The 10,425-nt window shown below is 29.2% G+C and overlaps 1 protein-coding gene across 1 annotated transcript in view; it reads left to right on the top strand.

The window, feature by feature from the left end:
* The first annotated feature begins 8,584 nt into the window (after positions 1-8,584).
* Positions 8,585-10,425, top strand: part of LOC108686865 (gamma-aminobutyric acid receptor alpha-like) — a 16,295-nt gene continuing 14,454 nt past the window's right edge. The window contains exons 1-2 of the mRNA XM_018192361.1: positions 8,585-8,795; positions 10,304-10,371. Of these exons, the coding sequence (XP_018047850.1) occupies positions 8,585-8,795; positions 10,304-10,371 (279 nt within the window). The remainder of the gene's footprint in view (positions 8,796-10,303; positions 10,372-10,425) is intronic.

Genomic DNA, 10,425 nt, shown 5'->3' with positions numbered 1-10,425 from the left:
CTCTCTCTCTCTCTCTCTCTCTCTCTCTCTCTCTCTCTCTCTCTCTCTCTCTCTCTCTTATTCACTCCGGAAATCATCCCCTTCACTTCTGTCAATGCGTGGTCTCTTCTCTATCTCTCTATCATAATTCAACCCCTTTTTCTCTCGCTCTCGCAAATTCTCCCTCTTCTATGCTCTCGTTTTCATGGATCCTCCATCCCTCTTACTTGCATTTCCTTTTCACCTGCGACTGCCTCGTTCTATCCCCGTTTATTTCTCTCTCTCTCTCTCTCTCTCTCTCTCTCTCTCTCTCTCTCTCTCTCTCTCTCTCCTCTCTTCTCTCTTCTCTCTCTCTCTTCTCTCGCTCTCTCGAATCACCTTGATACTACTCTCTTCCGCTCCTCGAAATCTCTCTTCGTCTTTCGTCACCGTACCACAGACTTCCCCCGCGACTTGCAGTATGACTTGCGCAGGACGCATGTACTGTATACGTACTCTATGTTCGTGTGTCGACCTAGTGACACACAGTTGGTGATCAGATTTCCAAAGCAAGCCGATCGAAAATCTTCACTGTCACCATCATCGTCATTGTTCCCACTCTGCTTTTTACGCGAAAAGAAGTCATTAATTTCCTAGAGTAATAACGTATGAAAACGCCAAAGACGATCGATGCTTATCTTGGGATATGCGGCAAGAATCGATCGACTTTTCCTGATGTATCGCTACATAAAGACTTCGCGTAAAAATAATAAAACTAGGCGGAAAAAGCGATACTCCTTGGAGTATAAATTATGTATTTTTGTCAATTTATTTCAACCAATCCAATTTTTTATATATTACTTTGATAAAAATAATTTAATGTTTAAAAAAAGAGTTTAAAAGGATGCTCACAAAATTTGTGAGCAGTCTCTTCGAGATGCGCTCTACGCCTTAATGAGTTCAAGGTTTTTAAATGCGACACTTTAAAAATAAGAATGAAAGACACGAGCGCGGAGATAAAATCAAATTAATGGTCTCTCGACTAAGCATTAATGAAGATTCTCTTCCGCGTCATATCACTCACGCTATCGCGACAAAAATATCAGATAAGTAAACTATCGTGATTTGGAACACTTTACAAAAATATACAGAATAATTTGCGAGCATCATTAAAAAAAATTCTTTAATAAAACCTTAAACAAAAATTCTTATCAAAGAAATTTATTATATATTTATGTCGTAGCATTGCAATTCTCGATAAACGCCTTTACGTAATTTTCTTGGAATTAGATGAAGAATGAAAGCAGCCAATACAATAGGTGACTTTTACAAATTTTTTATCGCTGTAAACGAATCCGTGTAAATGAAATTGCTCTATCATGTCACGCTTTTGAGATACTTTAGCTCAAAGGTATAAAAGTGCCAATTTTCGGCACTTTTAGATTCAATTTTCTCAAAAACATGACGTGATAAAACAATTATATTTACGAATTCATTTTTAGTTATAAAAAAGCTGTAAGAATCATTTTGTCCCGTAATCTAAAATGTATTGAATAGTGTAATAATTTTATGCGTTAATTGTAAAATCTAGTAAATGGCCACTTGATATCGCAATAGCAGTTAGATTTACAATCGATGAACAGTCTCTGTCGGCAGGATGGGTTTACTTATCTTCCAGAGACGATAAGAATTTTCCTGTCGGCAACGCCGTCGCTGATCGGAAATCATTTCGACATCCAGTTCTGAAATACGCGTTTCGATCATTTTTGAGATGTCCATGAGAAAACGCAAGTAAGAAATCATAGCATAGTATCTTCGCAGCAGTCGTTTTCAAATCGAGAAATCATTTCTTCCAAAGTCGATTTCTATAAAATTTTCCTATTTATAAGAAGACGATTCTATTTATTATTTTAGTTAATCGTCAAAAAAATAAAAAAAAAATGAGCAAATTATTTTTAAGAATTAAGTTGCAATAGATATTAATTTATTTTAATTACATTTTCAAGAGTAAATTACGAATAATTAGAATTATAAATTAAATAATTAAAAATGAAATATTAAATTTTCTTAAAAATTAAAAATTAAATATTAAATTTTCTTAACATTATAATCTGTTTTTAGGATCTGTTCTATTTAAATTAGCTTGTTGGCAAAATTTTTGTCCATTTAATCTTTCTATGCATAAGTTTTCACCTTTTCATCATTCTGTTTTCACAAAGTTCTCGCAAAAAAATATAAAAGTGAAAATGAGATATATATATATATATAAAGCCTATATATAAAACTGTTCTTTTTTTTCTCGAGGTTTTTCGTAAAGTTCGCACAAAAAATAAAAATTTTTATTGTTTGTTTTTAAAATTCGGCATACAATACCATACAATAACAGAATGGCATATCCATACAATAACAGAAGGGTTAAATTTTGCATTGTAAACAAAATCGATTTGTTTAAACGAAGTCTAATTGAACACAACGCGATCAGAAGCATATCTAAAAATCTGCTTATTAACGCGAATTTAAAGTTAGAAGTTAACCGCTAGAAGTTTAGTGTAATTTGACGAGAGAAATCACGTGCAAAATCTCGTTGATTGCAAATATAATCTAAACCGTTTTGAAGTCAAATACGATTTAGCTCTCTCTTTATATTACAAAAATGTTTTAAGAACTTTGTAATAATTAGAGAAAAACTTTTATACATTTACAAAATAGCGCTTTTCTAATTCGAAATATTAGAATTTGAAAGACAGAATCCATTTAGATAAGGAACTAAATTTCTGCCTGACTGCCTGAAGTCCAATGTGCAAAATTCTTCTCATCTACCAATCGATTAAAATTCAAAAGTTTTCAACTTTTGATATTATATTAAGATCCTCAGCTTTATCTTTCTTAAAATTACGATTAAGCTGATAAATCATACAAACTTTTCCGTTTATTATGAGTTTTGAAATTATCTTTCATATTTTCGTGAAATTATCTTTTATATTATCATATACAAACCATACGAGAGTAGAAGAATTCAATAGAAGAATTAATTAGAAACACAAATTATTTAGACCGCAAGTTTGTCGCGCGATAACCACATGAGAACAACACGCATGGCGCGTTAAAGAATTAATTGCAAATAATGTACTGCGGCGTGATTTCGGGACTTGCGCGTCGCGACGCTTGTAAGTCTGCGTCTTAGGGGGGTTCGCGGTAGGAACGTCCACGCGGGCGCCGCAATGGTCTGTCACACCTCGTGGCGAGTGTTAAACTCATCGGACATCGATTCAACAATCGTACTTTTGAAATTTTAGCGAAGCGGATCACACCGAGAGAATGACATCGAGCAAGCTATTGCTGTGAGTAAAATAACTGTTAATTGATCGCCACGCCATAGCGAAAAATTATCGCGAAGTAACAAAATATTTCGATCATTACATATTTTACGTTTATTTGAATAATATCTTATATGTAATAATATGGTATTTATTTTAAACAACGCATTATAATCTTTTGTTTTTTTTATACTGTACTTTTTATTATGTTCAATACTATTAAAATAAATGAACGTCGTTTAACTTCGTGTTAAGAATTTACTTTATAATTATTAATATAAATAAATTTTTATAGGATTAAAAAATTTAAATAATTTAAAAAAATAAATAAATAATATTTATAATGAGAATAATTAAGAAACGTGTTAAGTTTAATTAAAATTATAAACAAGTGCGCGAAATTAAAAGAAATTTTTATTATTTTTATTAAAATGTAACTCTATCAAGTATAATAATTAAAACGTCTTCATAATAGTTACTTTATCATTTCTTCTTTTTTAATATAGTTGATCCTCCTTAGAAATATTTATATGTTGATATAATTGAAATTCATTGTACGTTATATTACATATTTTAATACAAATTGATTACTTTATCATTTCTTCTTTTTTAATATAGTTGATCCTCCTTAGAAATATTTATATGTTGATATAATTGAAGTTCATTGTACGTTATATTACATATTTTAATACAAATTGATTACACATATGTGAAGGAAATCAATACAATCTAAACAATGCTAATAATTAATTAATTCCTTTTACGTTCAGTTATAAAATAGATTTTCATATTATGACTGCCTGTATGTAGTGAAAAACAAGATATTTATGCCTGTATTCAGAACGCGCTTACGATGTTAGCGCGCTAACATACTATATTTTACGTCACGCATATTATAAAATTTCAGAGATAAAAGTGCGCTTTTAATGTTCTAAATACTTTTAATGTTCTAAATACTTTTAATGTTCTATACCTATATGTCTAGGAATTTTATTTTTCAATCTTATAGTTATTTATTAATTTAGTTATTGCGACATTATTATTATCATGTCCCTTTTCTTAATTTATGTTACATATTTTTTTATAAATAAGCATTCAAAACTTTACTCCAAACATTTATGTCTAACAATTGTACTATTATCGTGCAATTCTTTAACACAATTTATAGGTAGACTAGCTATCAATTATAATGCAATTTGTAATTAAATAAAGAAATATTAAATAATTGAATATGAATAAATAAAGCATTTATTTTGCATTCATAGATAATTATAATTACATCAAATGCAAATAAATGAGGCATTTAATTTGTAGTCAGAGATAATTGTAATTACATTGTTAAAAAATGTTTATAATGCTTGCTTTTATTGTTAAATTACATGCAATTGTCTGAATTTTGATAAATTGTTTTTTATTATATTTGTTTCATTTTAGAAATTCAAATAATTTACAATAATGTTGTGTATTTTCTATCCTGTGTAGAAAGCTGTAATATCATTCATTGTTATTTAGGTCGGCATTATTTAATACAACTTTTGTTTTATATGCGTTCGTGAGCGCTTTGCATACCATCTTGAAATAATGAAAATTTCAATCGCATATCAAAGCTGCTTTTGACGCATAAATCCCAAAAAGATTGCACTTCAAGCAATTATTCGTATGCGTAGATAGCGCAAAGCTCTTGTAAGAGCCTCTGAATATTTTAAGAATAGATTTCAAAGCATTTATCAAAACAGACATAATTACTCTTTGAATTTAATTAAGCATATCTAACGAATTTATTTATGCAAATAAACGTCGAAAGCATTTAGGGGCCGCGTTCTTTCGCATAATATTTAATTGTAAAGTTTTCAACTTCGTCAAATAACGATTTTAAGAATTGATTTTGCAACAAATGGTAAGATTTTTGTCTCTAGCAAATAATAGCAAATAGCAATTAGAGGTGTGACAAAATGAAGATTTATTCTCAAATAGAAATAACGTTCAATTTATAATAATTAATCTACAATGAATAGATATATGTTTTTCAAATTTGTTTCAAATTTGCCCCTTTTTGTACAGTGACGCTTTATACATTTACACTATACATTTTTACCAAAAATAATGGAAGGCATTTATTAATTTAAGATATTTAAGCAACGTTTCGCAAATGACGTTATTAAATCATCAAATAATATCAGCTATGTTCTGAATTCTATGAATGCGATGCGTGTTCTACAAAAAGATTTGACTTGAAAACGAAATTGATCGATTGTCATTGATTGTCATAATAATCATTTATATTTACTTTTTAAATTAATAGAACAATTAATGAGCTACAAATGAAGTGTGAAATGCATTTCAGATGAATTGATTCTCCCCAAATCTCTGTTGGGCAAATTTATCCGTACCAATGATTCAATTCGCGTTGTGCATAAAACGATGACAATAAAAAAATGCAATTAAAATTCTTCGCAAGCAATAAAGTTTATATATCAACATAAAAGTTAAAGAAAAAGAAATCTTGCCATTTGGGTCGTATATTTTATAACATTATAAAAACAAACAATGTCGAAGATTTATTTTTTATAAACTTTTATAAATTTTTTATAAACAAATGTTTGTAGCCTTACTTTAAAATACAAAAATTTATTAATTAAATGAATTAAATATATCAAATGTATTAAAATTAAAATGTATTAATTAATTGTATTAACTAAATTTAAAAAATTGTATAATTATTGAATCGCGATTGATTACAGAAATAGTCTTACAAATTTTTCATTTTACATTGATTATTTACAAATTATAAGTTGAATTAGTAGCTTACTATGCACCTCTCTGTGGTGATTACTTAAAATTAATGTAGTATTTTTTTACTTATAATTACTTTATTATATCAATATCTTTTTCTATGTGCAAAAATTATTTTTCACGAAAAAGTATCAATAATGTATCCTTTATAATCGATGAACACATCTTGCCCTATCACTCGAAATTTTATACGGCTCACTTAAAGATTGCTTTAAACGGTCGAAAATCGGATGCAAAATGCGCATACAATCTCACAAGATTGTGATGTAACGGGGCGCAACGTTCTTTCGAAAGAGTGAAGGGAACCCTCATGGACCACGGATGAATGCTGCTGAATCGGCGAGTGACAAGAGGCACTCTCCTCCACTTTTCCTTCCCGTCGCGATACTGGCCTCGCTTTATGCCTTAAATCGAACTCCAAACGTGCTTGTCGTTTACTCCTTTCTTTTGCAACTTTATTATATCACTTATCGTGTTTCGAGCTTTACAGCAAAAATTAAAATTAATGTAGCGAGTTGATATAACGTAAAACAATATAATTTTCAATATAATTTTGAAAAGTCATTGGACGTTAAATATATCATTATATTTAACGTTCAATGACACCTGTCATTCCGCATATGTAGCTAAAATTCGGAAATTAAAAGTTAATGTGTCATTATCTCAAATATAATTAATCTTGTTAAAAAAATATTCGAACGTATATTCAGGATATTATAATTTCTGATTATATGCATTAATCGATTATTATGCTTTTTTATGACTAACTAACACTAACACGCAAATTTTTTAAATATTTTATATAATTTGCAAAAGATTTCTAAAGATATTGCGAGAGCAACAAGATCTCGTTACACTTATGATTAGTGGACGAATATCCTCTCGCGTGTGTCACGAGCCGCGGTTTATCGATAGCGGATATAGTCTGGTCCTTGCGCCGGAACAAAGTTTCTGGCACGCGGACGATGCTATTTCGCGGTGGCTATGTCGGAAGGGCGACGGGGAATGTGGGCATAAGAGCTGAGAGAGAACGCAGTATGTCCTAGATAACTCCTTGTAACATCTTTGTAACGTTAACGTCATTATTACGTCACGTTACACCGCTCGAGAAGGAAAGCCTCGAATACCGCGCGCATATTTTCGAAACGCATTATCGACTTTTATTCGACGTGACAAAATGTTTTTAAATTTTTAAAATATTAACATTTAATTATATATAAAAATATATTTGGTGTTATTTCAGCATACAAGATATTTTTCTTTTTTATAAAAATATAATTAAAAGCAAAAAATACATGTATATTATATAGTTAATAGAAATAAATATGAATATTCCACGTTATCAGTATTTAAAAAATTAGAAATATTAAATTAGATATCCCTATATAATAACACTTTATCCGGGATACATCCTGAAGATGTCCTTAGAACGAGATGTTGAAAGGACGTACGGACGTCCTTTGGATATCCTCAGGACGTTTCATAGAGGTCTGTGCTGTTAGGGATTGCACACGTTGTTAATTATGCAAAAGGATTGTTCTCGTTGCGACGAAAGCGTTATAAAAATTTGAAACTCAGGATCTGTTGGTGGTATTAACTATAGGTCCTCTTTAGGCTTAAAATGCGAGTGATCGATACGGATTGAAATGCATCTCTCTTGATAGGACAGAATATCAACTTTAAAATCAAATGGAATTCATCTACGAACAATTCCATTCACACATCTATGAAGTGCACTCATGTTCGTTAAATACTTAATGAATTTCAATTATCGACATTTAGGACCCATTCATAATGTTAAATATAATTTGACAGACATCGACATCTAATAAGATACATTACGTCCTATTTATAATTTTTATCATGTCTTCTTAATCTATTTGTGCATCTATTTAAGTTATCGTATTTCGATTTGCTGATTTTTAATTACCACAAAAAAGAATATATTGTTATATATCTTCTTATTATTCCATTTAAATTATTTCTAATTTATTTGCGATTTCAATATAATTAATTATTTTAACTTAATTCAATATAATTAAGTTAAAAGATTCAATTATTAAAGTAGTAATAAAATGTACTTTAATTTTTAATTTAATAATTTTGATTAGATTATACATAATTTACATTAATTAATAATTTGTATGATGTATCGAATGATTGTCATACAGTCGAGAAAATTTTTTACTACTATCGCATTAAATAACTCAGAGACTTCGTTTCATTTGTTAATTAATTTAATTATCAAACTGTAGCCAGTGTAATTTTATTATTAATTAGCAAGATATTCGAGGACACAATTGTTCCGCAATGAGCCATTTACTTTTAGACCGAAGAATAGACTTTCGTCTAGAATAAACTTTCGTTAGAAAATACGAATTTCAAATTTTGTAGGAAACTTGTCATTACATAATTATCTCTATGCAAACAGAATATTGCACGGAATTCATCGCCAGTGGAAATAATGAACATACTTCTGTATTATATGCAGTTTCGTCATTCTTGTATCATTCACTATGGATAAGTATCATTATTATGCATTTGAAACCAACACGACATCGGACATCGCAACGACGTCGTCATCAGAATCGTTGGAATCGACGTTGACGATCGGTAGTAGGATGCCGCGAGCTACGCTGAACGATGTTGTCTCAAAGAATATCACAATGGTCCTCGAAAATCTACTAATGAATTATGAAAACAGTCAACTGCCCACGCATGGTAAAGGTAAGAAAAATAAGGATTAGTGCATTGAAATAAAAATTGTTGGTATTTGCAACTACATTATTATTTAGTAATTACATATTATTATAATTATGATTATTACTGCTATAATATTATTAAAAATAACTACATGTACAGTTCTAGAAACAAATATATAGTTGACAACAAAAAATTATTATAAAATTGTAGTAATCTGAATCATTTTTGTGATAATTTTATCATTTTTATAACTATAATTATGGTCATTTTAGATCGTTAACTATATATATATATATCTATTTGTTGTTAAAAGTATCCATATGATTATTATTATTAATATTATAGCAATAATAATCATAATAATCATATAATAATATATACAAATATATTACAAATAAATATATCCAACAATTTTTCTCTTAGTGTAAAAACGAGTGCTTTTTACTAACATAATTACGATTTAATGAATTTCTACTATTTGGAAATCATAAAAAATATAAATAGATGATATCGTATCCGTGAAAGTTTTTCTTTCTAGAAACTCATATATTACATTATCATGCAAGAGAATAAGCTAAATTTCTTCTCCTCAAATTTACATGCGTATTTTTACAGTTTTTTTTATACCATAGATATGCGCGTTTCAGAAATCCATTATATTTAATTGTATTTTCAATTTACTCTTTTGTCAATGCATAAATTTTCATCTTTTTACTCCCGTGTTTCACAATGTTCCCGCTGAAAATGTAAAATAAAAACAAGATGAAGTCTGTGTAAAACTATTTTTTGTTGTTCAAAGTATACTCATAAAAAAACATGCTATATTCAAATATTAATTACTTGTTTCAAATATTTCAAATGTTCATATATTCACAAATATATCTAACAATAAGTCACAAGCATCAAATTCACGAGACAGAAAGGAAAAAATATATAAAGACCATTATTTTATCAAATATTCGTAGTATTTAAAAAAAAAGAAATGCATATAATGCGAATGACTCAATCGTATGTATTAAAAGTAATATTTAATGATTAATTTGAAAAAGATTAATTTTTATAAATGAGATTAGAACATCAAATACAACTACATACAAATGTTATAAGCGTATGCATGCATTTAATATCGATATTAATTTTATAAAAACAAAGTATATTACACTGTGATTAGATATTCTACAGCATTGAAACTTCATGCATTATGTCCTGCACGCAGCAGAAAATAATATCAGATATAATTGAATTCCGAAGAACTGAGAAAGATTGACACGGTGATCTAACCGCTTAATTATCGAGCCCCAGGTTATAATGCCAAATTAATTGCAACGGTTTGTTTCATATTAAAATTAAATTTAAAAATGAATATGTTTAAGTACATATATATTCTAATTATCCGAACCAATCATCGATTTATAATTGCCACATTTTGGTATCTTTTGTAATTTGTAAAAGTGAATATTGTAAACTTTCTTCGGCATACTGATAATAACAATTGATAAAACTTGTTTATGCAATTTTTCGCATTTTCTCAGGCGTGCCCACAGTGGTCAAAACCAATATTCTAATTAGAAGTATGGGTCCAGTGTCTGAGCTTGATATGGTGAGATTCGAAATTTCTCAGTAAAAGAGGTGCCTCAGCAAATGTACTCCCCCC

This window comes from Atta colombica, unplaced genomic scaffold (assembly GCF_001594045.1).
Source record: "Atta colombica isolate Treedump-2 unplaced genomic scaffold, Acol1.0 scaffold198, whole genome shotgun sequence".
Classification (NCBI taxonomy): Eukaryota; Metazoa; Arthropoda; class Insecta; order Hymenoptera; family Formicidae; genus Atta; species Atta colombica.
Note: the sequence above shows the minus strand (reverse complement) of the source record. Positions and strands in the feature narration are given on the sequence as shown.